The 27,287-nt window shown below is 35.3% G+C and overlaps 2 protein-coding genes across 7 annotated transcripts in view; one reads left to right on the plus strand and one right to left on the minus strand.

The window, feature by feature from the left end:
- ATG3 (autophagy related 3) overlaps nucleotides 1–2,103 on the minus strand; it is a 54,771-nt gene extending 52,668 nt beyond the window's left edge. For both annotated transcript variants that reach the window (XM_079101522.1, XM_079101523.1), the window contains exon 1: nucleotides 1,970–2,103. In XM_079101522.1, the coding sequence (XP_078957648.1) occupies nucleotides 1,970–2,041 (72 nt within the window). In that variant the 5' untranslated portion in view covers nucleotides 2,042–2,103. The remainder of the gene's footprint in view (nucleotides 1–1,969) is intronic.
- A 560-nt stretch (nucleotides 2,104–2,663) lies between these two features.
- LOC306638262 (UDP-sugar transporter protein SLC35A5) lies at nucleotides 2,664–26,994 on the plus strand. 5 transcript variants are annotated; one of them, XM_079101518.1, is made up of 7 exons: nucleotides 2,664–2,801; nucleotides 3,614–3,762; nucleotides 5,297–5,395; nucleotides 6,812–6,945; nucleotides 10,020–10,087; nucleotides 17,548–18,328; nucleotides 21,518–26,994. In XM_079101518.1, the coding sequence occupies exons 2-7, from the start codon at nucleotides 3,633–3,635 to the stop codon at nucleotides 21,581–21,583; spliced, it is 1,278 nt and encodes a 425-aa protein (XP_078957644.1). In that variant the 5' UTR covers nucleotides 2,664–2,801; nucleotides 3,614–3,632; the 3' UTR covers nucleotides 21,584–26,994. The 5 variants fall into 5 exon arrangements, with proteins under 5 accessions (XP_078957644.1, XP_078957643.1, XP_078957645.1 ...); XM_079101517.1 differs by lacking the exon at nucleotides 2,664–2,801 and adding an exon at nucleotides 2,864–3,028; XM_079101519.1 differs by lacking the exon at nucleotides 2,664–2,801 and adding an exon at nucleotides 2,932–3,051.
- Nucleotides 26,995–27,287: the final 293 nt, after the last annotated feature.

A 27,287-nucleotide genomic window follows, 5' to 3' on the forward strand; every position in this document is an offset into this window, starting at 1 on the left:
AACTGTTTTAATTCTTCAACTAGAAAAAAAGTCAAATGATAATGAATACCATAGTATAAAAAAAAATTAAGCAGAGAGGAATCTGCCAGGTGGTAGGGAAAGAGTGCCATGAAAAATTGAAATAAGAGAATAAAAACCACTGATAGGTGACTTGAACACCTATGTCAATGAACAAACCATAAGGCCACCTGGGGAGAGAGCATTTCAGGCTGAGAGAAGAGCAAATGCAAAATCTCAGAAGTAGGAGTGTGCCTGATGGAGTACTAAAGAGGTCAAGTTGGCATAAGCAAAAATTGATGTTGGGACAGAGTAGAACTTGAGACTGCAACCTCTACTGATTAAGTAGAGCCTTGAAAAGCACTATCAGGATTTAAGCTTTTTTCTCCTAAACAAAACATGAATGTTTTCTTAAGTTTACGAGAATGCCATTATCCCTATTTGTTTCTTAGGAATTTTCCCTTTTTCTCCCTGCCTTCCCTCATTTAGCAGGAAACTTTAAGGATTCTCTCTATAAACCAAGAGCAAAGGAGTGACAAAGAGAGGGTCACAATTCTGCTCTCCTTTATAGCAAAAATATACACCTTACATACTGACATGCTAACACTTCTTTCCAGTTGGGAAACAAGTAAAACAATTCTTCAAACAATCTATGTCATAAGTTCAATAAAATACAACTGGACTATCAAATAACTATTATATTTAATTCGGGAGGTCTTTTGTTTCTCTCTCCTTGAAACCAAGAAGTAGTAAACTGTGTACTGTTAAAATGCTGTATACCTACATAGACATGCTATTTTGAAAGGTAACATAACAAGAAGCATTTGATTCAATGTCAAATTATTTTTCAATTTTAACTAGTCAACTGAATAAGCTGTGTGACTTTCACAGTAAACAAACATAAGGAAAGCAAGAGTTAGGATTTTCATTTAAGGGTACCTGACTTTTTTCTTATTTGGCCCAACAAGGTCTCATTTCAAATCGCGTCTTGGAAGCATGCTAAAATACATACAGATATAACATTCCCCTATGTCAAGGGAAGGGAGTAAAGTAAAACTGCTTACCATTTCTCTTAGTATACCAGAATATTTCAAGTCCAACCTATGATTAGTAAAATTCTAACTGAAGTGCAAAATGAAAAAGAAAAGGAAGCGAGCACTTGCCACTCATTTAGTATCACTGTGCACTTTTCAGAAAATAAAAATAAAGTTACAACAAAAATGTACCCTACAGTAAGAGAAACTTGAATGCAGTTCTAGAAATTTATCTCTGAAAACTAGAAACAATTCAGTCACTGCTGTAACAGCTAATGTGTCACCATTTTTACTTTGTAAGTGCTGTAATTTACCAGTACGCTAGAAAGTATATATCAGGAGGGTCAAACTGCTCTTTAATATCACTGCAAGTCCAAGATTAAAAACCAGTTACTGATATTTTAAAAACGTGGGAAAGCGTAGTTCTGCTCTTTAGCTCAGTTCAGTGTTACTGAGATGTTACCAATTCCACTTCGTTCCTCTAGAGCCGCAGTCACTATTTACCTATTCCATACTTATAAAAGTCTTTCTATGAAACTTGGCGGGGAAGAGGGGTAGCATGTCATTTTGCTACCAACACATTTCATTCGTCCAAAAGATAAGCAAGATTCTTGTTCAAGTTTTTAAAACTTCCGATGTTAGGATTCAATATTGTTAAATCTTCTTAGATGCCGACAACCTTCCAAACCTACAAACCCAGACGCAGAGTTGTGAAGGGTGGAGACCCGAGCACACACTGAGCGTCGGTTCCAACTTTATCAGAAAGGAGACAGAAAGCCCTACCGAACAGCCAGGGAAGACAGGGATGGGGGCTGCCCGCGTCCCACCCTTACACGTTCCTACACTGTTCCCCGCCGGGGAACAGGGGTCTCCTCTGGCGCCCGGTCCTTGCAGAGATGAGAGCGTGAGCCTGAGAGCCCCCGGCAAGCCCGGCTTACCTTGAGGACCGGGGTCAGGTACTCAGCCACTTCCAGTGCCTTTCCCTTCACCGTGTTAATCACATTCTGCATCCTGGGGCCGGAACAGCAGCCGGCCCCGCGATGGGGTGGGGAGAGCAGCCGGGACAGGGGCCAGGAAGTCAAAAGATGTCCCCAGTGCCGCCGACTCGCATCGGCACCCAGACAGCGGCACCCGAAAGGACCGGACGGGATGGGACGCGAAGCGACGGGACGGACGGGACGAGGGGGAGGGGCGGCGGGAGCTGCGCGAGAGGGCAGGGCGCGCGCTCCTCACGCCCCAGGCAGAGCACTGCGGGTCAGGCCCAGCTGTCACCTGGCCGAGAGCGACCCAGGCAGGACCGATCGGAGAGGGGCGGGGAGAGGCGAGTGCACACGCACCCCTGGCCCTCCAGAGAGCTGTCTTTCCCCCCCTTGCCTCACTCGAACCCCTTCCGACTTCCCCTTCCTTTCACTCGCCGTAGCTCCGCCGCCACCTGGGCCTCACGTGACACCAGACTCCCCCACCACGTGACGCAAGAAAAGGCCGCGCGGGGCGGAATCGCGCCGCTTCTCGCCTCCTGCCGGAAGCCTAACGCTAAGCGCGCCTGCGCAATGGGCGCCGAGTCCCCTCTTTCCCGGTCGGGACGTTATAGTGCTTTTTTGTTCCGGAATAGAGAGCCGAGGAGAGAGGCTTTTTCGCCTCTGTTTCCCTCTCATAGCTTTCCTTCCTATGGACCCTACAAAGCTACTGCTGCTACTACGGAGCTAAACAGTCACCGTCTTAGCTCTATGATGTGCGTTCCTCCACTAGAAGCTTTTCTGACGGACTGAGGTAACCGCGCCCCGCGGGCAAAGTATTGCGCGTGCGCATGAGAGGGGGCGCGCCAGTCGAGATCCTTACTGCGCAGGTGTGATGAGAGGGTTTCCCTCCCTGTGGAGGGAAACTTGGCCTCTTCTTGAACTGGAGGTGTCCCATTGGTTCACTCACGCTTGCGCCCAGCTGGGTAGAATTGGCATTTTCTTTCCAATCCGGGCAGGCTCCATGTGCGGTGCTTACCGGTACGCTGGGATGCTTTGGGCAGGTACTCACCCGGACTGGGATTTCTTGTCCTCAGGCTGTCACAAGAGGGCCTGAGATTCATTGAATCCAAAAATTGGCTCTTCTGTTTCCTACACTGGTCGAGTAAAAATTAACAGCTGTGTTTCAGACGTTTTCATTTCGGTCATTATTGACAATGAAATCTTTCCCAACAAGCCCCTTTTCTTCATCGGAGGGAAGAGCTGCTACTAAGGAGAAAAATATATAATTCCGAAATCCTTTTCTTCTAGGGAAAAAAATTGTTGACGAGTTAGACTGCTTTTCAGCAGTAACAAATGTCAGTTCCTCACTTGCTTCCATTGGTCATCATTTATAATCTGGCCCTGTCTTTTCTCTCTCTCGAGTATCCCCTCTTACCAGATTTTGATTTTTTCATTTCCTTTCCCTATTTTTCTCCTGTATTCCTCAACTTTTTTGGTTCTGATATAACCCTAGCCAGATTACTAAAAATTTCCTATTGTTATGCACAGCCACTGGTATTTGCTTTATGTTTAATTTTTAGGTCTGACAACAGGTTTACTCATGAAAGTGTTTTTCCCTTTAAGGCAATTTAAAAACAGTGGAATGGAAAGAAAGTGCTGTAGGCGACCTGGGTCATGGCCCTTCTCAACAATGTATACGTTCCTATTAGGTGCCTTATTCATTGCTTTAAGCTCAAGTCGCATCTTACTGGTAAAATATTCCGCCAATGAAGGTAAGTTAACACTTGCAGTACAGATAGAATCCGTGTGTGTGTTAAAGGAGAATTTATTCAAGTGTGAAGAATAGAAAAAGAACTGACAGGAATAAGAGGAGACCTGTATAGAATACTTAATCACACATCATCTTTCTTGTCTTTGGTTTTCTTGTGTTAAAATGGAGATAATAAAACCTTATGAAGTATTTTGCGTCATATGAATGATAAAGCATGTTTAAATATTATTCTTTAACCTTTCATTCCTCAGCAAGAAAAAATTTTGATAGTGGGTGCAGTTTGGGTCAGGCAAACACGTAATCAAACCCTTTGTACAAAACATCTCACAACATCTGATTATTGCTTCAGTCAACAGGTGTTTCTGGGCATATAACAAAACTTAATTACAGCCTACTTTGAAATAGATGGGAGGGATATATTTAGTTACTTGTTTTTGAGTTAAATCAATCAATGGGTCAATACAGATTATAAGATTTGGTAAGTATGTACTCAAGAAATCATTGTTTTTTTAAATGTAAAAATTTAACCAAATATATCAATTCCATAAAACTGTTCTGAGTACTTCTCACTAGTTATTGACAACACACAAAACCATGATATCTTCACACTAAGTGGTCTGCTTGGGGAGTTGTGTGTGTCTCAACTTCAATTAATTTGTCAGGTCCTAGACTAAGTCTTAGTAATATGAGTTCAAAGTGCATAAACCATAGTCCTTAAGAACTCATAGTTTATTTGGGGAGACATAAACACATTGTGAAAATAATAAATATAGTAATAGAAACTTGGCAAAGATGCAGAGACATCTGGAGGAAAAGGAAAAAGATGTTTTCACTGTGAAATGAAACACATTGGAGGATGTGAGGGCGATCTGGCTGCGACATCTGTCACCCCATTGATCGCCAGGGTTGATTCGGCTGATCTGGCTGGCTAGGCGGGTGTCCCCTTCCTCCCTCACCGCTCCATGTGCGTCCCTCCCGAAGCTGCGCGCTCGGTCGAAGAGGACGACCTTCCCCGATAGAGGAGGACCGTTCTTCTATCAAGGGTATACGAGTAGCTGCGCTCCCCTGCTAGAAACACATTGGAAAATTCTGAGTTAAGAAAATGTCATAGATAACATGTATCTTGATTTTAACGAGGTAGACAAGTCACATGAGATGAACCATAAACCGAGTAATAATGCAGCAAGAAAATCATAACAGCCTGATTAGTAAGCCCCCACATATTGATTAATGGTCAATTTAGAAGGCAGTCTGCAATACCTTGCTACAGAGCTTTCTTTGCCTTTGGCCCTAATCTCTTCAACATAGTTATTAACATGGATGAAAGCTTGAGGCATGTTTTCCAAACTCAAAGGTAATATAAAGGTAAATAGAAGAGAGATAGCTAATACACTGGATGAACTGTTTGAAAAATTCAAAAAAGTAGAGACAATTGTAAGAAAGCTGTGTAAAGCCAGCTTTTAAGTTTTAAACAATTATTAACTGTATATAAACATATAGAATATAGTTAAGAAAACATTTCTGTTATATTTCAGAGAACAAGTATGATTATCTACCAACTACTGTGAATGTGTGCTCAGAACTGGTGAAGCTCATTTTCTGTGTGCTTGTGTCATTCTGTGTTATAAAGAAAGGTAAGTCTTGAAATGGTACTATGTAAAAAAAATCACAGAATCAAAAACATTAGAACTGAAAATGGCAGTTTATATCATTTATTCTGGTCTATTATTTTATATCTGAGGAAGCTAAGACACAAACATAATTGTGTGTTGTAGGTAGAGAAATTTGCTCCAAGAAAATGTTTTGTAGAGCTGTGCTAGAAAGGACAAAGCTAGTATACCAACCCATGCTTCCCAGTGTCCTGTTCAGTACTTTACCTCATACTTGTTCTTTTGAGGATTTAACACACCAAGTTAGTTTTTTGTTTGTTTTTTGTTTTGTTTTGCTTTGGGGGGTACCAGGGATTGAACTCAGGGGCACTTGACCTCTGAGCCACATCCCCAGCCCTGTTTTATTTTAGTATTTTATTTAGAGACAGGGTCTCACTGAGTTGCTTAGCACCTCACTTTTGCTGAGGCTGGCTTTGCAGCAAGTTCATTTTTATCTAAATTCAGGATTTTCTAAATCACTGCTGATGCTGTGCATCATATTGCAAAACAGTTTCCATTTCCTACAGGGAAGTCATCATAGTACATTGAAGTCAAAGAGATATTAGTTCTGAGGCAGAACTGTTAAATAAGGATACTAACCCTTTCCTCAAATGTACTGTATAGGTTCTTACTTTGTCTTAATTCTTCATCTCAGTTGCCTAGTTATGAACCCTTAGCCCTCTCTTCGATCTGTCTTTTCAGGTAAGGTAAACATAAAATTTAAAGCACCAAGGTGCTTGCCCAGGAAGTTGAATTTTCATATTCAGTGCTTTCAATCTGTACAGAGTTTATTGTTAGTGGAATTCATTTCCAATTTAATGAAACTGAAGCATTACTTAGCTTAAACTCTTTGCTTCCTCTCTTTTCATTTTATAGTCTCTCTGTTACAGTATGCCTTCCAAGTGTTTGGCAATCTGGAACTGGATAACAACTCACACTAGAATTAGTAAAAGTTAATTTTAATTGTTTCTAGTTCCATATTTATAAATTTCCCCATATTAATTCCCTTTCTTGGTCTTCTGTGGGGTAGGGAGGAATCCCAACATGAAACTTGCTCTTCCCCACACACTTATTTTAACTTATTGATCTTCCTCTTGCTCTTATGCTCTCAGAGAAGTAAGAGAAACCACATGTGTATCTTGAGTCAACTTCTGCTCTAAGTTAACAGGAATTAAGATAGTATTCCTAAGGATGTTGCAAATTGTTAGTGATGGAACACAGAGGTGGGTAGAGAGAGACTAGTAAAGTTCTATATTTTTTATGTTAATGGGCACTTATAGAGGCAAGTTTATAAAGCCTCTTTTGACAAATTCTATCAGTGATCAAATATAATGTACTTTCTCTAAAAATATAGGCTTTCTCATCAAGATCATTTATTTATTGCTCTGTTTCTTTCTGTAGAACCTCATCGAAGTAGAAATTTGAGATGTGCTTCCTGGAAGGAATTTTCTAATTTCATGAAGTGGTCCATTCCTGCCTTTCTGTATTTCCTGGACAACTTGATTGTCTTCTATGTCCTATCCTATCTTCAGCCTGTAAGTAAATATGACAGAGAGAATGCCATTGAAAAGATAACAGAGATATGAGTTCCAGAACTAATCTATCATTTTCCTAGACTGTGTTCATTTCTTCTTGCTCTGACTGACCTTGCTGAAATTTTCCCAGAATCATTTGAATGTGAAATTATGGATCTGCTTGCCAGATTCTGTCACTGTTAGAGATTACTATATTAAAGTGTACTGAATGTTATGGTGGTGTTGCTCCTTGGCCCAAGGGATCTGAAGCCATGCCTCTCTGTGTAACTTTAATCAGTCTGCCTTTCTGAGCCATCGTGTGATCAACCTCTAATCTCATTCTCAACATCCAAGCAGACTTCCATGACTAACTCAGAAGATACCTCTCTTACACCTGTTCTAATGTAGTTCAAATGTTTTCTATTTGTGTGGTTTTTCTTTTTCCATTAATTTTATCATTTAACCAGCAAATTGTTTGAGAGTAAGGATTATATCCTCCCAACTGAAAAAGCCTTTGTGTTACTTTGGAAAGCCATCAGTAATCACCTTTGAAATTTGGTCTTCTGATTCTACTTGTTACTCAGTTTGAGTCAAATGTGTATTCCCATTAACATCTTATAAAATGAGCATTTCTATTGCCTTTATTGCCAAAATGTGTTTTAAGTTTCTTTAAAAAGTTGAAGTACGCATTTTGGTTGTGAGTAGGATTTTTATTGGCACTGATCTCTGTGAAACCTTTTACATATAACCACGTAAATTTTAGAACAGGATGAAAAGGCTCAGTAGCTATAGTAGAAACAGGAGATTAACATTTTTTTCCATAACTTAAAAGCTGTGTAACAAGGCAGATCCCAACTGCACTAAGTTTCAGTTACTCAATTTATTAAACAGAAGTAAACTAATCTAGGTCAGGGATCAGGACCAATTGATCACCTGAGGTTACTTTTAGCTCCTTGACCCATGTTGGTAGTAAGTGCTCATTGTGTCTTCTCATAAATTCTTGTTTCCACTTCTTCTTTTTAGATCCTAGAATTCCTGTGCCCAACAACGTAATTATTCACATTCAGTAAATAAATATTTGTTGTGTTTTTTTGTATCCAACAAAGAAACTCTAATTTTATACCCCTTTCCTTCTTTCTTTTTTTTTTCTTCAGGGATGCTTAACCACTGATTCACATCCCTCACCTTTTTAATTTTTTATTTTGAGACAGGGTTTTGCCAAATGTTTAGATCCTTGGTAAGTTCCTGAGGCTGACTTTGAACTTGGGATCCTCCTGTCTCAGCCTCCCAAGCCACTGGGATCACAGGTGTGCCACCATGCCTGCTTCATCTTTCTTTTTCCTCTGTATTTATAGTTTTGCTTTTCCTTCCCAATTATGTACAAACACAGATATTACAAAGCAAATCACATGGCATACTCTTATATTTCTGTTTGAGTCTATTTAAAGAATTAAAGATGCATGAAAATTTGGGCGCATAGAGCTCTTATGTTTGATTTATTTTATAGTACTACATGGAAGGTGTTTAGAATTCATCAAACCAACTAGACTGCTTAATTAAGTGTATTTGCACTGCCCTTGATGTGTTTATCCTGGAACACTACTTCCCTTACTGTTACCAAACATTTTCCTCATCTTCTCTTAGTCTTTTCTTAACTGGAGGCTCAGAAGAATTTGTCTTGCAGAGACATGCACTGAAAAGAAAAAACAATTTAAAGTTTCCCAAAAAAATAAAAGATAAATGGCTAAGAAAGTAGAAGTACTAATTACCTTGATTTGATCATTATATTACATGTATTATATTACATTATATACATGTATCAAAATATCACCCTTTATGTATCCCATAAGTATTTACAGTTATTGCATGTCAAAGAAAAATTTTAAAAATTCAGTAGAAAAGCAACGATGGTGTATATTTTTAATTATTCCTAGTTTTTCTTGGACTTTTAAATTTAATAAAAAGCTGCTTATTAGCCATGTTTGCTGTCATTAGTGGTTATACGAGACTATTTATAATCTTTGGAGTTTATTTTTTTATTATACTTTTGGTATTAGGGATTGGAGTCAGGGATGCTGTACCACTGAATTTCTTCCCAAGTCCTTTTATTTTTAGATGGTCTTGCTAAGTTTCCAGGTTGTCCTTGAACTTGAGATCTACCTATTGTGGCCCTCAGAGTCACTTGGATTTTAAATATGTGTCACCACACCTGGCTCTCTGTGGAGTTTAATCAACTTAAATTGACAGCAAGGAAGAAAGCAGGGTGAACCAAAAATTATTGATATTGTCAGATCCAGTTATATAGAATTTGGTAGAATTTTATGCTTTCCTTTTTTAATTTGTTAATTTTTTTATTTTTTACAGACTGCATTTTGAATCATTATGCACAAATGGGGTACATCATTTTATTTCTATGGTTGTACACAACATAGATTCATACCATTAGTAAAACTGTATTCAGATTAATAAACATATGCAGATTAATACCATTCTTGTGAAATACGACTGAATTCACAAAAACAGACCACTGTAAAATCCGGCTAACATATTTCTAAGTGTTTGGAATAACTTGAATCAATCCAAAGGGAAGAGTTTGATTTTTGAGTCATTTCATTTCAAGCTGGAAAATTGATTCAATTCCTATAACAGTAAAGATACATAAAAATCTGTCTAAATTTTATTACCATATAAATGGGCCTAAAGGTACTTCCTACTCACCTACAGAAGCAATATTAAAAGCCTGTAAAGTTCATTGAAAGCTATGGAAAGTATATTTCATAGGCATGGTAGCTGTTAATTTCTAGACCTAAACCTTTACAAGTCCTAAGTATTTTCAGATCTATAAAGATTATTTACACAGGTATTGCCTGAACTTGAGCACACAGTTTAAAAGCCTAAACAATAATTTTGATCATATCTTCATGAATTTAACAAGCAATAAAAATGGAATTTAATCCTCTAGTGAAATAGCTGCCCTAATAACCCCTCTAGTTTTTTACTAAAAAGCTCTTCTTGTCAGGTGAACTACCAAACTGGGAGATTTCTGAGGTCAGTACTCTGTTTGGATTGTAATTCTATCTTCTTTTTCTTTCTAGGCCATGGCTGTTATCTTCTCAAATTTTAGCATTATAACAACAGCTCTTCTATTCAGGATAGTGCTGAAGTAAGTAACTTGCTGGGAAAGCATATATCATACTTTAAAATGGCACAGCCTGGTTTCAGATGATATGCTCAGGGCGCTGAGCCCTCAGAATTCCAAGACCAAGATTTTGTTCCTAATTGGCTTTGTGTATTGGGCATATTGTTTAACCCATGTTCAAAGCAACTCCAGTGATAATCTGTCTAAATCCTTTGTGATCAAATGTATAAAATGTCTTGAGCATCTTGAAAATAAGATAATTAGTTGGGTTATACTTGGTACTTTAATTTTTTGTGCCAGATTTTCAAGAAAGAATTCATGAGCTTTTTATGTACAATCGCGAGACACTTAATAGGGAACCAGGAGGTTTCTGAGATATTTAATACATTAGTTCCTGGGAGATGATAGAGTGGCAAATTCTTTTTTTAACCCTTTGAGATAAATATATGATTTGATCCCTAACTGGTAAACAATTTGAAGAATCTAATCAAAATGAATAAGAATGATGGCCTTTAGACTTTAAAATGTTATCACCCATCTTTACAACGTCCAGGAGGACCATTGAATAGTATAAAAATTTTTTGGTAAATAGGCTCTGCTGCAAAGCAAAAAGCAAAATATCTTAGTCTAAGTAGGCTGATAAAGAGATGGTAGGTACTTAATCTTAGTTTAATTTGTTAATAATGACGATAAAAAGTAAAATTAATTTTTTGCTCTATTTGTCATGCTGATTTTTAAATTTTACATTCTTTTTATCTTTTTAAAAAAATTTTATTTGTTCAAATTAGTTATACATGACAATAGAATACATTTATGTATTTTGATAAATCACACATAGATGGAGTATAATTTTTCATTTTTCCGATTATACATATTGTAGGATCACTTCAGTCATGCATTCATATATGTACATTAGGTAATAACATTTGTTTTACTGTACTATTTTTCCTACCCCATCCCCCTTCCCATCTCTTTACTCCCCACTACCGAATCTAAAGTAACTGTTTTTCCCTAGCATCACCCCTCCTGCCCTTTATTGTGAATTAGCATCTAAAGTAACTGTTTTTCCCTAGCATCACCCCTCCTGCCCTTTATTGTGAATTAGCATCTGCATATCAGAGAAAACATTCAGCCTTCAGTTTTTTTGGGTTTGGCTTGTTTCACTTAGCATATTATTCCACAATTCCATCTATTTACCAGCAAATGCCATAATTTCATTCCTCTTTAAAGCTGAGTAATATTATCTTTTTAATTTCGTATTGCTCACTATGTTATGTGATAGGTGTTCCTTCATAATTGATGTGTACTAAAGGATGGATAGCTTATACAGAGGCAGCCTAAATGTTTGTTAAATCCATGATACATTTAATACATAAATTATATGAGATTCTGGAAACATTTGCTCTGAGGAAGCATTCAATGTGATAGTTAATTTGAGAGATTAGAAAAAAATTAATAGTACACTTAGTATAGTTTAAATGTTAGATTACATTGAGATTTGCTTTGTGCCTCATGTTCTTCACTTTAGTTGTGAATTGCAAAATTATTCTGTAACTTGCAAGTTAAAAAATGCTAGTTCAAAAGTTTTGAAGCCTTTGAAATCAACATGAAATTCACTTTGTGTATAAAAAATTGAATTCCAGGATAATTTGTGTAAGTGATAATATTTTTGTATTAGTCCCTATGATAAAATGGAGATACACTTCCATGAACCAAAAAAAGAAAAAATTGGTTCCAACATATAATAAAATGTTTACAATTTAATAAGAGAAGTCTCAAATGTGTTTTTAAAGTAAAAGCTTTTTCAGTGAAATGACAGTTTATGAGGACATGTAGTATAATACTTAAGTTATTAGGTAATATACAAGTTTATATCAAGATTACATTAAAACTTCATTTGCCAAATCATAACATATATGATTTGAAATTCATTAGTTATTCCAACTTTTACCCTGTAGTAAATCTAAATTTTTAAGCATTTAGCTATTTGTATTAGGAAAGTTAATTCATATAACCAAATCCATATCTACTTTTACTGTAAATTTTAATTGTTTTAATACTAAATATAATAATAATAATTATATTTTGCAAATTTTAATAATCACACTTATGAACTAAAGTAAAAAATATTTTCCATATACTTTACCTCTTATTTTCAGAGCAATAATATTAATTCTTAGACATGGTTTGTTCACATCTCTCTGTTTTGAACCCTTGGAAGTGTTTGTACTAAAAAAATAATAAAAACACCCCAGTTTTATTACTTCCATGAAAGCTAAATTAGCTACCTGAGTGGATCTTAATTGTACTAATTCAAAAATTAGCACTGAAGCATCTCTAAATAATAAAGCCACAATACTATGCTAATAAATATTGTCTTTTATGAGAATGCCTTTTAAGTATTTTATTTAATATTATCTTTTATTACATTTTTAACTTTGTAATTGTTAAAAAACACATACATAAGTGACATCTTAACCACTTGATTATATGGTTCTGTATGTTAGGCATATTTATTTTATTGTGCAACCAGTCTGTTTTCCATCTTACAGATTTGAAACTGCATGAAACAGTAATCAACTCTCTTTTCTCCCTCTAATCCTTGGTAACCACCATTCATTTTCCTTATTGTTTCTGTGAATTTGACCACTTTAGAAACCTTATGTCAGTGGAATCATACATTCTCTTTTTGTGACTGGCTTCTTGCACTTAGTATAAAGTCTTCAAAGTTCTTCTGTTTTGTACCATGCAACAGGATTCCCATCATTTTAGAATCTGACTAATTTTCCTCTATTTAATTGTGTTCTCTTTTAATCATTTCATCATTGTTGGTATATGTTATTTGCTTTTCCTTGTTTACTACTACTCTTTGTGGATCATATGATGGTTCCTTTGCCCTCTGCAATGAAATTTTGACTTTGTAGTAGTAACTTAAGAGTTCTATCACATGTTCTTGGTTTATTTGCCATAACTCATTTTTTTCATTTGGAATATTAAGGTTGTTTTATGCTTGACTCTAACAGAGCCATCAAATACCTTTTCCATATAGGTAAAACATAATAAGGTGCAAAAATAGGAAAAATTAAGTGGTGATTAATGCAAGAATTACTTGGAAGAATTTGAAAGTGGGAGAAAAATTACCATTTAAATGTCCTGTTGTTTTTTCTAAAGAAACTCTGTGTGACTATAGATTTGTTTTTTGAGGGTAGCCACTGATTCAAAGTGGAAACTGATGGCAGGCATTATGCCTCCCAGTCTGCCTTATTGGTTTGCTCTTGCACCTTAGCAGAGCTGTATAATCTTGTTTGCTTTGGCTTTGGAAATAACAGGGTCAACCTGAAAATTGATTTGTTGGAGCAAAAGGTAACCAAGATTAGTAGTTATTTTTTTTTTTAACCTACTTTATATGTATAAGGTTCTCTGATCTTGCCAAAGAAAAGCTGTGGGAAGAGATCATTAACAAACACATTTTGATACATACACTATCCCAGTCAGCCAAAGAGTTAAGGCAAAGTCCCACTTGGTATTGCAAGCATTTTCTCCAAAATTATTTATTTACTTGACAAAGCTTTATGATTTCTCATAAATCTATTCCAGTCAGCCTCTATGCTACTAGGAAATGTGTTTTGTACAGTTCCTTGAAAATAAGAAATTGTTTCATAACCCACTAAATTGTTTTGATGTTCTGCCTTGATTTATTATGAAAGTTGGTAGAATTCTTATCTGATACAATTTGAATGTAATTATTCAGTTACTAGGAATCTTTATATATAGTTATCCTTAGATATCCACGGAAGATTGGTTCTAGGACCCCTGCAGATACCAAATTTATAAATACTCAGGTCTCTTACATAAAATGTCATGCTACTTCCATATACTCAGTTTCTTCTAGGTAACTTAAAATACCCTCCATATTCTCATGTAGTCAGTTATTTATACGTAACCTAAAATAATCTAATATAATGTAAATGTTTTATAAGCTGTTGTCATACTGTATTGTTTGGGAAATAATGAATTTTGTACATGATCAGATATAATTGTTTTTTGAATATTTTTGATTGGGAGTTGTTTGAATCTATTGATGCAGCACTCATCCATACAGAAAGATGAGTGCAAAATAGTAATCCCCTCTTATCTATGGGAGGTAGACATTCCCATACTCCCAGTGGGTGCCTGAAACTAGATAGTGCTGAACCCTGTTATAGTGATTTTTCCTATGTACACATATACAAATGTAATGTCATTTCCATCTTAACCAAATATTTACCATATGACAACTTTTGCAGTTTCAAGTGTGGCAGCAAAACATATATTTTGTTTTCCTTCTTCTGTTTATTTCCCTGTTGAGAACTTTCCTTTTTGCCTAAAGGAAGCACTGTACAGTATCTCTTTGGCATTTCTGAATTGTTGGCATCACTACTCTTGCTCTTTGAAGCTATTATTAAGTAAACTAAGCATTACTTTGAGCACAGGCTCAACTGCAAGTATGATAACTGACTGATGGGTGGGTTGCATATACAACATAGATACACAGGGAAAGGGGATGATTCATATCAAGGTGGAATAGACTAACTAAAGTCATCCTGCCTCAACATCAAGGAATTTGGAACTTATAAATTGTTTTGTTATGGGATTTTTCATTTGTTATTTTTTTGGTTTACATGAGAAAATTGCAAATGGGGATACCATGTGTGTGTGTGTGTGTGTGTGTGTGTGTGTGTGTGTATGTAAATCTAAATTTATTTTAACTTTGTTTATCTTTTCATCCTTTTGATGACTATCCTTCTATTGTTGAGCTCTAGGGTTTTTTCCTTGAGTATATGTATGGTTCGCTATTTGGAGTTTTTTGGTTTCTTTCTTGTATGATGCTATAGTCATCTGTCATCCATGACTTTTGGTTTCAGTTACTTTAAAGTACATCAAGTATTTGAAAATACTTTCAAAATACTTTTTAAAAGATTTTTATTATTTTTTCCCTAAACTTTTACAATTAGCTTACCTATATGTAATTTGCAACCAGCTTTTTATCTTCTGTGTTATTTGCCTTTAAGTAGTCTTTCTAAAGCCTTAAACTCAGTTTTAAATAAACAGCAATCCTTTTCATAATTTATCACTTATGTCAATAAAGGAGGTCACCAAGTAAAAACACACTTGGGAACAGAGATCTGAAAGCAAACAATTTGCATGGAAGCAGAGGTCATCAGGAAGAATGGTCTTTTAGCTACAAGCAGTCAGCTCCTAACAGTGATTGACTCTGTTTTACTGGAGCAGAGGGGGGATTAGATAAGTGAGCTATTTTATTGCACTGACTAAACTGAAGAATAAACTTTGCCATGTGCAATTGGTCATCATTTATAAATACACAGGTCCTTAGGTAACTGCAGGATAATTGATGAAACTTTATATTTTTTTTCTGAAAACATACAATTTCTTAATAATTCTTAATAATTTTTACCTTCTCTAGAATATTGCCTCTGGTGAATAATTATTTATAGTAGCTATTCTTTAATTTAATAGTTTTTAACAGTTTCCAAAAAAAAAAGTTTGTTTCCTTAGATTCTTTATTTGCAATGTTACTATTAGGGGAGAATATCTGCAAGAATTGAAAACTTCTAAAGACACTGTTTTGGTCTCAGTTCTTATGTATAATATTTGTATAATTATTTTTATAAAATGGACATCCATTTTTCATCTCTGTATTTTCTCTACTATTGTTTGCTTTCTACTACTTAATATGTACCAGCTGCACCTTCAGAAATTTAAGTAGTTGACATTTTTGACCTCATGATGTAGAGCTATAGCTAGCCCCATCACTGAGCTCTAGATCCAATTAGTTAGAATATTATGTGGATGAGAAAACATGAGAGTGTGTTGACAGGTATGGTGTTATCTAGACTGGTATGTGCATTTCACAGTTTCAAACTATGAAGCTATATAGAAGTATGAGTGGAATCAGACATGTTTTCCTATATATTTATCTTTCATATATATATATCCGGGAACTCAGAATTATTCCTTAAGTTTTTTTGTTGCCAGTTTGGTTTGGTTTAGTTTTTTAGCAATACTGGAGATTGAACTCAGGGTCTTGAGCATGCTAGGCAAGCACACTACCATTAAGCTACATCCCCATCCCTCAGAATTACTGTTAAAAAGTTGTGATGATCTAGGACATACAACACCATGACTCAAATCCATTCCTTACTCTTTCATAATATAGACCTTTGGGAAGTCACTTAACCTCTTAAGACAGCTTTCCTCCCCCAGAGCCTTACCCTAAAATGTAGGTGCCCAGTAAATGTTCCAATAATATCAAAATTCTTAGGACTTCTGGATTTCATGTATAGCTTTACTCTTCTGTCTTTTCTTGTGTCATTCTCTTTTCTGGCCTTCTCCCTTCTTTATCTAACTAATTTATCTTCTAATATCAAAGTTTATTCTCCAGAAGCATCCCAGAGTACCACAACCCGAGATATTCCTTCATTCTTCCTTAACATTGTACATTCTTGTTGCCTTTTTGTAGACACTTCACTCTGCCCGGAGATGACCAATTTCCTTTTTATATGGCAAACTTTATTTTGTTTTTCATCTCATATGTCATTTCCTCTTTGAAGTCATACCTGACTTTGTTCACAGATTCAAGTGCTCCTTCCTCAGTGTACTCCAATTGTTCCATAGATCATTTGTCATTCATTCTACTGCCATTATTTAGTTTTATAGCTCTCCTTATTAAAGTATAAATTCTTTCAGGAGAAAGATCAAGTCTTTATCTCCCCAATCTGCTGGCATGTAGTAGCTGCTTATTAAATGTCTGTTGAACTGAATGCTTCAACAAAATGGAATAATAATTCATATCTCCTGTATCTCACAAGTCTGTTGTACAGCAAAATGAATTAATAAAGCACTGTTAGGTTTTTTAAACTGAAATACTTCCCCAAAAGTCTCTTTTTCCTTACCTTATCAGCCAGCAGTTAATAGTATAATGCTCTTCAGATTAGGACCTAGGGGCTAGCTTCCTTAAATATTTTATGGGTCATGAACACTTCTGAAGATTTGATCTCCTTTGTAGGTGGGGAGTTCACCTGTATACATTTCTGAAGCTCCTCTACATTCTTTCTGGTTTCTAAAAACCAAGTGGTGAATCACTGCTGTAACCAATGTTATAGCACAATAAAAGTTACTGTACCAAGATATCTCTGGATGTAGATAGGGTACTTTGTTAAACTTGCTGCCTAAAAGGAAACCTACATGTGCAGAAATGATTGAATGGCCTTAAGGGAAAGTTATTATAAAAGCAAATTTAAATATCAAGTTTGAGACACAGAGATACCACCAGCAGGTTTTCTTTGAACTTGAAGTATAGGGGAATGCTGGCAAAAACTGAGTATAGTTTATTCAACCAAGTACATGAGTTTCTGAATTTTCAGTATAAACAATGAATACAGGTGGGAAAGATAGTAAAATCTTGTTTTTCATCTTTGGAACAGGCGGCATCTAAACTGGACACAGTGGGCTTCCCTCCTGATTCTCTTCTTGTCTATTGTGGCCCTAACTGCTGGGACTAAAACTTCACAGCATAACCTGGCAGGACATGGATTTCATCATGATGCCTTCTTCACCCCATCCAATTCCTGCCTTCATTACAGAAGCGAATGTTCCAGAAAAGATAATTGTACTGCAAAGGAGTGGACTTTTCCTGAAACTAAATGGAACACCACAGCCAGAGTTTTTAGTCATATTCGCCTTGGCTTGGGCCATGTTCTTATTATAGTACAGTGTTTCATTTCTTCAATGGCCAATATCTATAATGAAAAAATATTAAAGGAAGGGAACCAGCTCACTGAAAACATCTTCATACAAAACAGCAAACTCTATTTCTTTGGCATTCTTTTTAATGGACTGACCCTGGGCCTTCAAAGCAGTAACCGTGATCAGATTAAGAACTGTGGATTTTTTTATGGCCATAATGCATTTTCAGTAGCTCTTATTTTTGTAACTGCATTCCAGGGCCTTTCAGTGGCTTTCATTCTGAAGTTCCTGGATAACATGTTCCATGTCTTGATGGCCCAAATCACCACTGTCATCATCACAGCAGTATCTGTCCTGGTCTTTGACTTCAAGCCCTCCCTGGAGTTTTTCCTGGAAGCCCCATCAGTCCTTCTCTCCATTTTTATTTATAATGCCAGCAAGCCTCAAAGTCTGGAATATCCACCTAGGCAAGAGAGGGTCAGAGATCTAAGTGGCAATCTTTGGGAGCGTTCCAGTGGGGTAAGTTTGTGAGGATACTGCTTTTTTACTTGTTCTTCTGCAAATTGAAAATATGTTTATTCAAGGAAAAATAAAGATACTATTGGATCTCTGTAACTGTTGAAAATCAGTCAACAGACATGCATTGATGTTTGCAAAGGCTCATGATAAATGCTGTCAGAGATGGAGAAAAGTTTAAATCATCTCTCAAGGACTTTATGTGTTGATAGTATCAGGGGCTATTATAGAATCATTAACCTGGAAGATGCCGCACAGGTCTTGTCCAGTTTCCCTAGCTTTATGATCGGAGAAACTGGTTAAGTGCTTTACAGGTAATAGATGGAAGAGTTAACAGTAGATCCATAAGGTCTGACTCCTCGTCTCTTACTCTGCCCTGCACAATAGATGGAATAATAAGCCTCATTCATAAAAAGAAGTTGATCTTTTATGTTGGTTAATCTTCTTAAATGGAAAAGTTAGCCCTTTAATCTTTCTTATAGTTATTTATAAACCACAGTGTGCCAGAGGGCAGAGTTTCTTTTAATTTACTAAGGAAGGTAGTTTCCAGAAGGATCTTTACAAGTAGGAGAAAAAAACTTTTATAGTTAATTCTGAATATTTGCCAGGTTGCCTACAATCATTTTGGAAGGATCTTTCAGTCATATTATAAGTAAATTAATAATCTTTTGGAGATTCAACTAAGGAGTTAAGTATGTTTAAATGAAAAATGGAATGAACTCTTCTATATAGCTTTAGATCTACAATTTTCATGAGTATGCAAAATATGAACTGTTTTACACGGTGAACACATTCACAGGTTTGCCCTTTGGGAAAATATGTTACTTATTAGTAGTCATGGCAGACCTTCCAAAAGTGTCATACCTCTCAGATAGTAATAAAACACATCTGAAGATGAAAAATTTAGAAATTTATATCCCAGATGCCCCAGTCCCAGACAGTATACATTCAGAATTCTCCCCCCCACCATGGGCTGATAATACTTTTACCCTAATTTTTAAGTAAAATAAAATCAATTTAGGTAGTAAGACTATTTTATAATTTTTTTTCCATCCTTTCATTGTTTCACCTCAAGACCAGCAGATGGTGCTCCTTACTTTACTCATGTTGTTAACTTTGGAGTACATTTTACTTGTTTTAAGCTTAATTTTTTATTGGAACATTATAGTTATATATAGTACTTGGATTCCTTTTGAAAAAACTCATACAGTCTTGGAATTGGATTTACTTCATTTTGATCCCTATCCTTCTACTTCCTTTCCCTCCTCCCTCCCCTTGTTCTTTGTCTACTCTGCTGATCTTTCTTTTGCACATTTATTTATTTTTGATTGGTGCTTTCTACATATATACAAAGGTGGAATTCACTGTGGTATATTTATATATGCACATAGTGTGATTTTGTTGAATTCATTCTGCATTTTCTCCCCTTTCCTGTCCCCCTTCCCTTGCTCTCAATCTCCTACTCCACCTAACTTCCCTATATCTTTATGGTATCTAATCCCCCACCCTCTTTTTCCCCCCTTATTTTGCTCTAGCTTCCATATATGAGAGAAAATATTCAACCCTTAATTTTCTAAGTGTGGCTTATTCACTTTGCATGATGTTCTCTTTTTTTATCCAATTACTGGCAAATGCCATAATTTCATTATCCTTTATGGCTACCACATTTTCTTAATCCATTCATCTATTGACAGATACCTGGGCTGGTTTCATAATTGACTGTTTTTAATTGTGCTGATATAGACATTGATGTGACTGTATCACTATAGTGTGCTGATTTTAGTTCTTTTGGATAAATATCAAGGAGTGGGATAGCTGGGTCATAGGACGGTTCCATTCCTAGTCTTTTGAGAAATCTCCATTCTGCTTCCCAGAGTGGTTATACTAAAATGCAATTCCATCAACAATGTGTGAGTGTAATTTTTTCCCACATTTATTTTTTATTATTATTATTTTTTAATTTTTTGGTACCAGTAATTGAACCCAGGGGCACTTAACCACTGGGCTACATCCCCAACCCCTTTTTGTATTTTATTAGAGACAGGATCTCCCTGAGTTGCTTAGGGCCTCGCTAAGTTGCTGAGCCTGGCTTTGAACTCACAGTCCTCCTGCCTCAGCCTCCTGAGCCACTGGGATTACAGGTGTGTGCCGCCATGTCCAGCTGTTTGTATTCTTGATAATTTTGCCATTCTAACTGGAGCAAGATGAAATCTCAGTATAGTTTGGATTTGGTTACAGTTTAGATATGGTTGAACATTTTTTTCACATATTTTGAGAAATATGTTTTAGTTCTTTTGCTCATTTATTGAATGGGTTATTTGTTTCTTTGAGGTTAATCTTTTCAAGTTTTTTATATATTCTGAATATATAAATTTTTATATATTCCCTGTCAGAGGAGTAACTGACAACGATTTTCTCCGATTCTCTGGGCTCTCTCTTCACACTCTTAATCATTTTCTTTGCTATATTGAAGCTTTTTAATTCGATGGCATCCCACTTATTGGTTCTTGGATTTATTTCTTGAGCTTTAGTGGTCTATTAAGGAAGTTGGTGCCTGACTCAATATAATGGAGTGTTAACTTTATTTTCTTCTAGCAGTTGCAAAATTTCTGGTCTAATTCCTAAGTCATTGATCCACTTTCATTTGATTTCAGGGCAGGGTGAGAGATAGGGATCTAGTTTCATTCTTCTACATGTGGATGTCTAGTTTTCCCAGTACAGTTGTTAAAAAGGCTATCTTTTATCTGCCATGTATTTTTGACTCCTTTGTCAAGTATCAGATGACTGTATCTGTGTGGGTTTTTCTGTGTCTTCTATTCCATTGGTCTTCATGTCTATTTTGATGCCAGTACCATGCTGCTCTTATTACTATAGCTCTGTAGTATAATTTCAGATTAGATATTGTAATGCCTTCAGCACCATTCTTCTTGCTCATGTGGCTTTGGCTATTCTGGGTTTTTTATTCTTCCAGATAAATTTTAGGACTACCTTTCTAGTTCTGTGAAGATTGGCATTGATAGAATGGCATTGATATTTTGATGGGAATTGCACTGAATCTGTATATTGATGATATTCACAATTTAATCAAAGATCCTGATTTACATGTTAGATAAGACTTCTTACTAATTATTAAAAATTTGACCTTTTAAATTTTATTTTAATTAATTACTTATTTTATCTATTTCCTTTTAGGATGGAGAGGAACTGGAAAGGCTTACCAAACCCAAGAGTGATGAGTCAGATGAAGACAATTTCTAATTGGTACCCAAATAGTTGGCAGCTCTCAAAAATTGTATTTTCACATTTTCAATATTTGTATTATTTATGTTTTCATTTTGATAAACCAAGGATGTACTAAAGCATAATACTCTTTGTATATATCTAATCACTCCTAAAACGGTTCTATCCCAAGGCTTAAATTACCCAAAGGGTGAAAAATTTTCTGAGGAAATGACACAAAATCATAGCATAGAGACCATATTAATAGCCCAGTGTTTGGTAAGTCAGCAACATATATTTGCAGATTATTTTCTTTGTACTCCAAGTTTCCAGAAAAGTAATCATGTTAAATAGATCCTATAAATATGCAGATAGAGATCAGTTTGCCAGATATTCATAATTATATGGTTCTAGTATGCATGTCACAGTCTTCCCTTTTTTATCATAAATAACATCTAGGTTGTTTCTCAAACTTAGAGACTATAGAGATAATCATTTTGCATTTAAAAAGCAATGAAACTAAAAATTTTGGCTGGAGGGCATGACTCTGCCATAGTTTGGGGATGATGTAGTCTGTGCTACATGTTTTGCTGAAGAAGCAATTTTTCAGAAACAAAATTTCAGAATTTTAATTTTTAGGAATTTATGGGAATTTTTTTTAGTAATTATCTTTCATTGTTTTATATATAAGTAAGCTTCATATAGGTGAAGTTGGTTCCCAAGTTACCATAGTTAACACTTGCATTTTAAATCATTTAAGCAACCATTGTGAGTTTTTTCCTCCTTCTTCAATTTGTGCATCTCAACATCTTGACATCATTGCTCTTGAATTATTACATTTGGGAAAATTAATATAAAGGCATGTTGTTTAATTAGTTATTAATTAAAGCTTGTGACTGTTAATATATCTTTATATCATATCCTGTTTCTGAGAGTCAAGACACTGGCTTCATAATCATACAAGATTATCAGTAAGACTAAGAGTTCCTTTTAAAAGGATCATTTTGCAAATAACTGTTGACTTTTAATGAAATATAAATAGTATAACCCTAAAAATAGGAAATCACTTTAGAATAATAATTCTTACTTATAAGTGCGTGGTATTTTTTAAGGTACTTTCTCATGCAGCCAATTTAACTCTGTTAGGTAGAGCTATCAGGTGATAGATAATTTAAAAACAAGAAAACAGTGACTTGTTCAAGGTCATGCAGCTGAGGACAGGGTTTAGCTGATAACACTGTATATTTACAAAGTCTTATACTATAAATTTAAGTGATGTCAGGGAGCCTACACATTTCTTCTTTTTTTCCTCTTAATTTTTATATATGTAAGATAATGCTATTATATAATCCATCTGTGATATCCTGAATAATGTGACTGTCAAGAATTGGTCGCAATTTGTAATTAAATTAATTACTAAACCCGTATCTGTGTCACCACTCTTTCATATGAGGTGGGATGTGGAATTTTTTTATTCAAGAAATGGAGCAATGCAAAAACTGAAACAGCTTTTGAAACTTTCATTGAGTATATTTTGACATCTAAAAATAGCAAAAGTATATACCTTAACGTAGAACATAGGCATTCCCATCATATTTATGTGAAACAGGAAGATGATATCTATCATGGCAATCTATTTTAAAGGTAGTGAAAACAAGGTATAGAACTTCACTTTTAGGAAATACAGTATGCACAATGTTTTTTTTTTTTTTTTTTTTTTTTTAAGCTGGGCATGGTGGCACATACCTATAATCCCAGCAACTTGGGGTGCTGAGGCAGGAGGATTTCAAGTTTGAGGCTAGCCTGGGCAAACTTAATGAGAATCTACCTCAAGATAAAAAGTTAAAAAGAGCAAGGATCATAGTTTAGAGGTAGAATGCTCCTAGGTTTGATCCAAAATTTAAAAAGTAATAATTATCTTACAAGTACATTAAATAGCAAACTTCAGAAGTGCATGGAGATTAAGTTTTTCTTACTTTTTTCCCACCCTCCTTTTTAGAAAGTATTGCTCAAAATAAAGTTTACTTATGTTAACTGACCACTTAATGAGAGAAAAGAAGAGAGGGAAAGCTAAAGGTTAAACATGCTAGGTTCTTATATGGATGCCCTAGAATACTTCATGGGCATCACTTTTAAAGAGGATGGTTTGAAGGGGAGAAGTCTAGAAACCATATCCTAGGTGCTCTTGGAATCAAGGGATTGTATAACCTGGAGGGAAGAATACCATGTGGAAAAAGAAGTATTCATCTTTCCAACTTTAGAAAAGTGAATTACAGCAAGAGTGATGGGGTAAAGTTATAAATACTCTCTCAAAAAATGATATTTTTCATATGTAGAAAAAGCCTTCCTGAAGAGTAGAGAGTATTAGTAAATTATCATTGAAGGTTTTAGGGAAAGGTTGTATCATTGGGATGTTTTAGAAGAGATTTCTTTTTTGATATAGAAATTGGACCAAGTAATTTCTAAAATTCCTTTCTGCATTTAGATTCCTTTCTATGCAGTTATGACTCATAACTAATGCACTGAATCTACTCCATGGTTTCTGAATAGCCATTGGTTGGAACACAGATATGACCTGCAATGGATAACCTGATCCCACTCTGTTATTTGTCCTAGAACTGAATTTCTTTCTGTCCTGACATGTGCCTAATCCTGAGGGAAAGCAGGAGTATTGCTATTGGTTATAGGTGAAAAGGTGGCTATGACCATGATTCCAAATCCTTAGCCACAGCATCCTGCAGCCATAGGTTCTTAAGGTCCACATGTAGAAGACACCCTGGGCAGAATTACTCTGCTTATAACTAAGGCTTTTTTTTGCCTCCTTATGTGAGAGCCCTGCCACTTGTAAAGTGGGCTAGATTTTGTAGAGCTTTGTAATTTCTACTACTTCAGAGAGTTTTCTCACTCCTGAACATGCCCAGCAGGTGAATGAAGCACAGCCACGTCCTTGATTCCTTTTCCCTTTACCTATATCTTGATTTTGTCTGTGACCTTCATTCCAGTAGGGGAAAGAGGCAGAAAAAGTTAATTGCAATGAAAAGGGTGATTTTTCTTTTCTAAAGCTAAGAGCAGCGTTTCTGAAATTAAATAATACACATTCTCCATTTGAAGGGGGGTAAAAAACTTTCTTACATATCTCAGGTGGAACCTTTTTTTTCTATTTTACTGTTACTTAAGTACACACAAACATAATAGGAAGTATAATCTTGCTTATATTTTCATATGAAAACAAAAACATTTACTAAATAAAATACAAAACTAAAAAACCAATGAATTCTAAATTCAAATATGAATTTAATAAAGTTTTGATCAATAGATGCACAATAGACCCCCGCTACCAGCCCTGCAGAGTTTCTTCCCCTTTTGCTCTTTTAGTTGCTTCAAACGCCATCATGCCTCTGCCAAAATTACTGAAACCTACTGATATTGCTAGTAATGCATTTAATCCTTCAGGGATTTATCAAACCATGTCTAACAATCCCACACGGATGTAGCATGGCCAGGCTGCCAATTCCCTCTGGCCTCAATGCCCTGGAAAGATTTCTTTAAAACATTAGTTGTATAGGTTCCCTGATGTTCTGAAAGAACTCACCAACACAATTGCCTAGGTTTACTTTTTTGTTTTTAGGGAGGAGTACTTTTGCCCCCCCACAACATTCTCTCCCTTATCCTTTTCTTGGTTTACTCTTAGTCATTTATATTTTGCAAATTAACCATTCAGATTTTCAAATTTGTTTTAGTAAGAATGTCTGAATTATTCTTTTAATTTCTTTAATTTCCTCTGTTACTGTTATTTCTTTCTCATTCTTAGTTTTACATGTGAATGGTTTAATTTTTTTTAACAGTTTCTTTGTTGTTTTTAGGTTAACTGTTCCTATTTTTTTTCCAGATTTTTTATTGTGGCAAAATATTCATAATACAAAATTTATTATCCTAACATTTTTAAGTGTATAGTTCAGTGGTACTAAGTATATTATTCATATTGTACAATCATCACTGTCCATCTCAAGAACCCTTTTCTTTTTGTAAAATTGAAACTTTACATCAATTAAACAATAATTCCTCATTTCACTGTCCCCTCAGCCCTTGCAACTTCTATTTTAGTTTGTATGAATCTGACTGCTTTTAAGTACTTTATAAAAATAGAAATTTTATAGTATTTATCTTCTGTGGCTGATTTGTTATAATTACCAAGTGGTAGCATATCAGGATTTCTTGCTTTTAAGGCTATATAATGTTCCCTTGTATGTATATACCAAATTTTGCTTATCTGTTTATCCATTGGTGGACATTTAGGTTGCTTTCATGTTTTGACTATTGTGAGTAATGCTGCTATAAACATGGGATATAAATATTTCTTCAAGACCCTGCTTTTCAGTTCCTGAATATAGACCAAGAAGTAGAATTGCTATGTCATGTGGTAATTCTATTTTTAATATTTTGAGGAATGTTCATAACTGTTTTCCACAGAGGCTATACCATTTTACATTCCTACCAATAGTATTCCAGTTTCTCCATATTATCACTTATTTTATGTTGTTGTGGTTGTTCTTTGTAGTAGTCATCCTAATGAGTATAAGATGGCATTTTCTTATAAATTGACTTGACTTTTCCTAGTATTCGTGATGTTACTCATCTTTTCACATGCTTGTTGACCATTGCATATCTTGAAGAAATGCCTATTTAAGTCCTTTGCCCATTTTTCAATGAGTTTGCTTTGTTATTACCATTGAGTTTTGGGGTTCTCTATATGTTCTAAATATTAATCCCTTCTCAGATACATGATTTGTGAATATTTTCTCCTATTCTGTGGATTGCTGCTTTACACTGTTGATAGTGTCTTTTGATATACAATTTTTAAAAAATTTTTATGAAACCCAGCTTGTCTATTTTTTCTTTAGTTGCCTCTACCTTTGATGTCATATCTAAGAAGTCATTGCTAACTCCAATGCAGTAAAGCTTTCACCATGTTTTTTCCTAAGATTTTTGTAGTTTCAGGTCTTACATTTAGGTCATGGATCCATTTTGAGTTAATTTTTGTATATAGTGTTAGGTACAACTTCATCCTTTTGTATGTGGATATCCAGTTTTCCCAGCACCATTTGTTGAAAAGATTGTTGTCATCATTGGATGTTGTTGACAACCTTGTTGAAAATCAGTTGACTATTTGTGAGAATTTAATTCTATTCAGTGGTCTTTGTGTATCTTTAGGGCCAGTATTACACTTGTTATGATTACCATAGCTTTGTTGTAAATTTTAAAGTGTGCATCCTCTAGCTTAATTCTTTTTCAGCATTGTTTTGGCTACTCAACACAGCTTGAGATTCCATGTGATTTTTATTTTGGGTTTTTAATGTCTCCAAAAAATTGGCATTTTAATAGGGTTGCATTAAATCCGTAGATTACTTTGTATTGACATCTTAATAAAATTAAGTCTTCCAATACATGAACGTGAGATGTGTTTTCATCTGTGTATGTCCTCAATTTCTTTCAGAAATATCTTGTAGTTTTTATTTTTGTAAGTTTTTTTACCATCTTGATTGCATTTAGTTGCTAAGTATTTTATTCTTTTTACTGCTATTACCTGAAAGTGTTTTCTTAGCTTTCTTTTTCAATTTTTTATTGTTAGAACTACAGTTGATTTTTGTGTATTGACTTTGGTTGTATTCTACTATGTTGCTGAATTTGTTAATTAGCCCTAATGGATTTGTGTGTGTGTGTGTGTGTGTGTGTGTGTGTGTGT

Source organism: Sciurus vulgaris (genome assembly GCF_902686455.1).
Source record: "Sciurus vulgaris genome assembly, chromosome: 10".
NCBI classification, from domain to species: Eukaryota; Metazoa; Chordata; class Mammalia; order Rodentia; family Sciuridae; genus Sciurus; species Sciurus vulgaris.

What these genes read in the sequence shown, in the direction of transcription:
- LOC306638262 (XM_079101517.1), top strand. Translation starts at nt 2,883, where the DNA reads ATGAGAGGGTTTCCCTCCCTGTGGAGGGAAACTTGGCCTCTTCTTGAA. An exon ending in AAAATATTCCGCCAATGAAG is followed by an intron (nt 3,763 to 5,296) that starts GTAAGTTAACAC and finishes GTTATATTTCAG; the next exon opens with AGAACAAGTATGATTATCTA. An exon ending in TCCTATCCTATCTTCAGCCT is followed by an intron (nt 6,946 to 10,019) that starts GTAAGTAAATAT and finishes TTTTCTTTCTAG; the next exon opens with GCCATGGCTGTTATCTTCTC.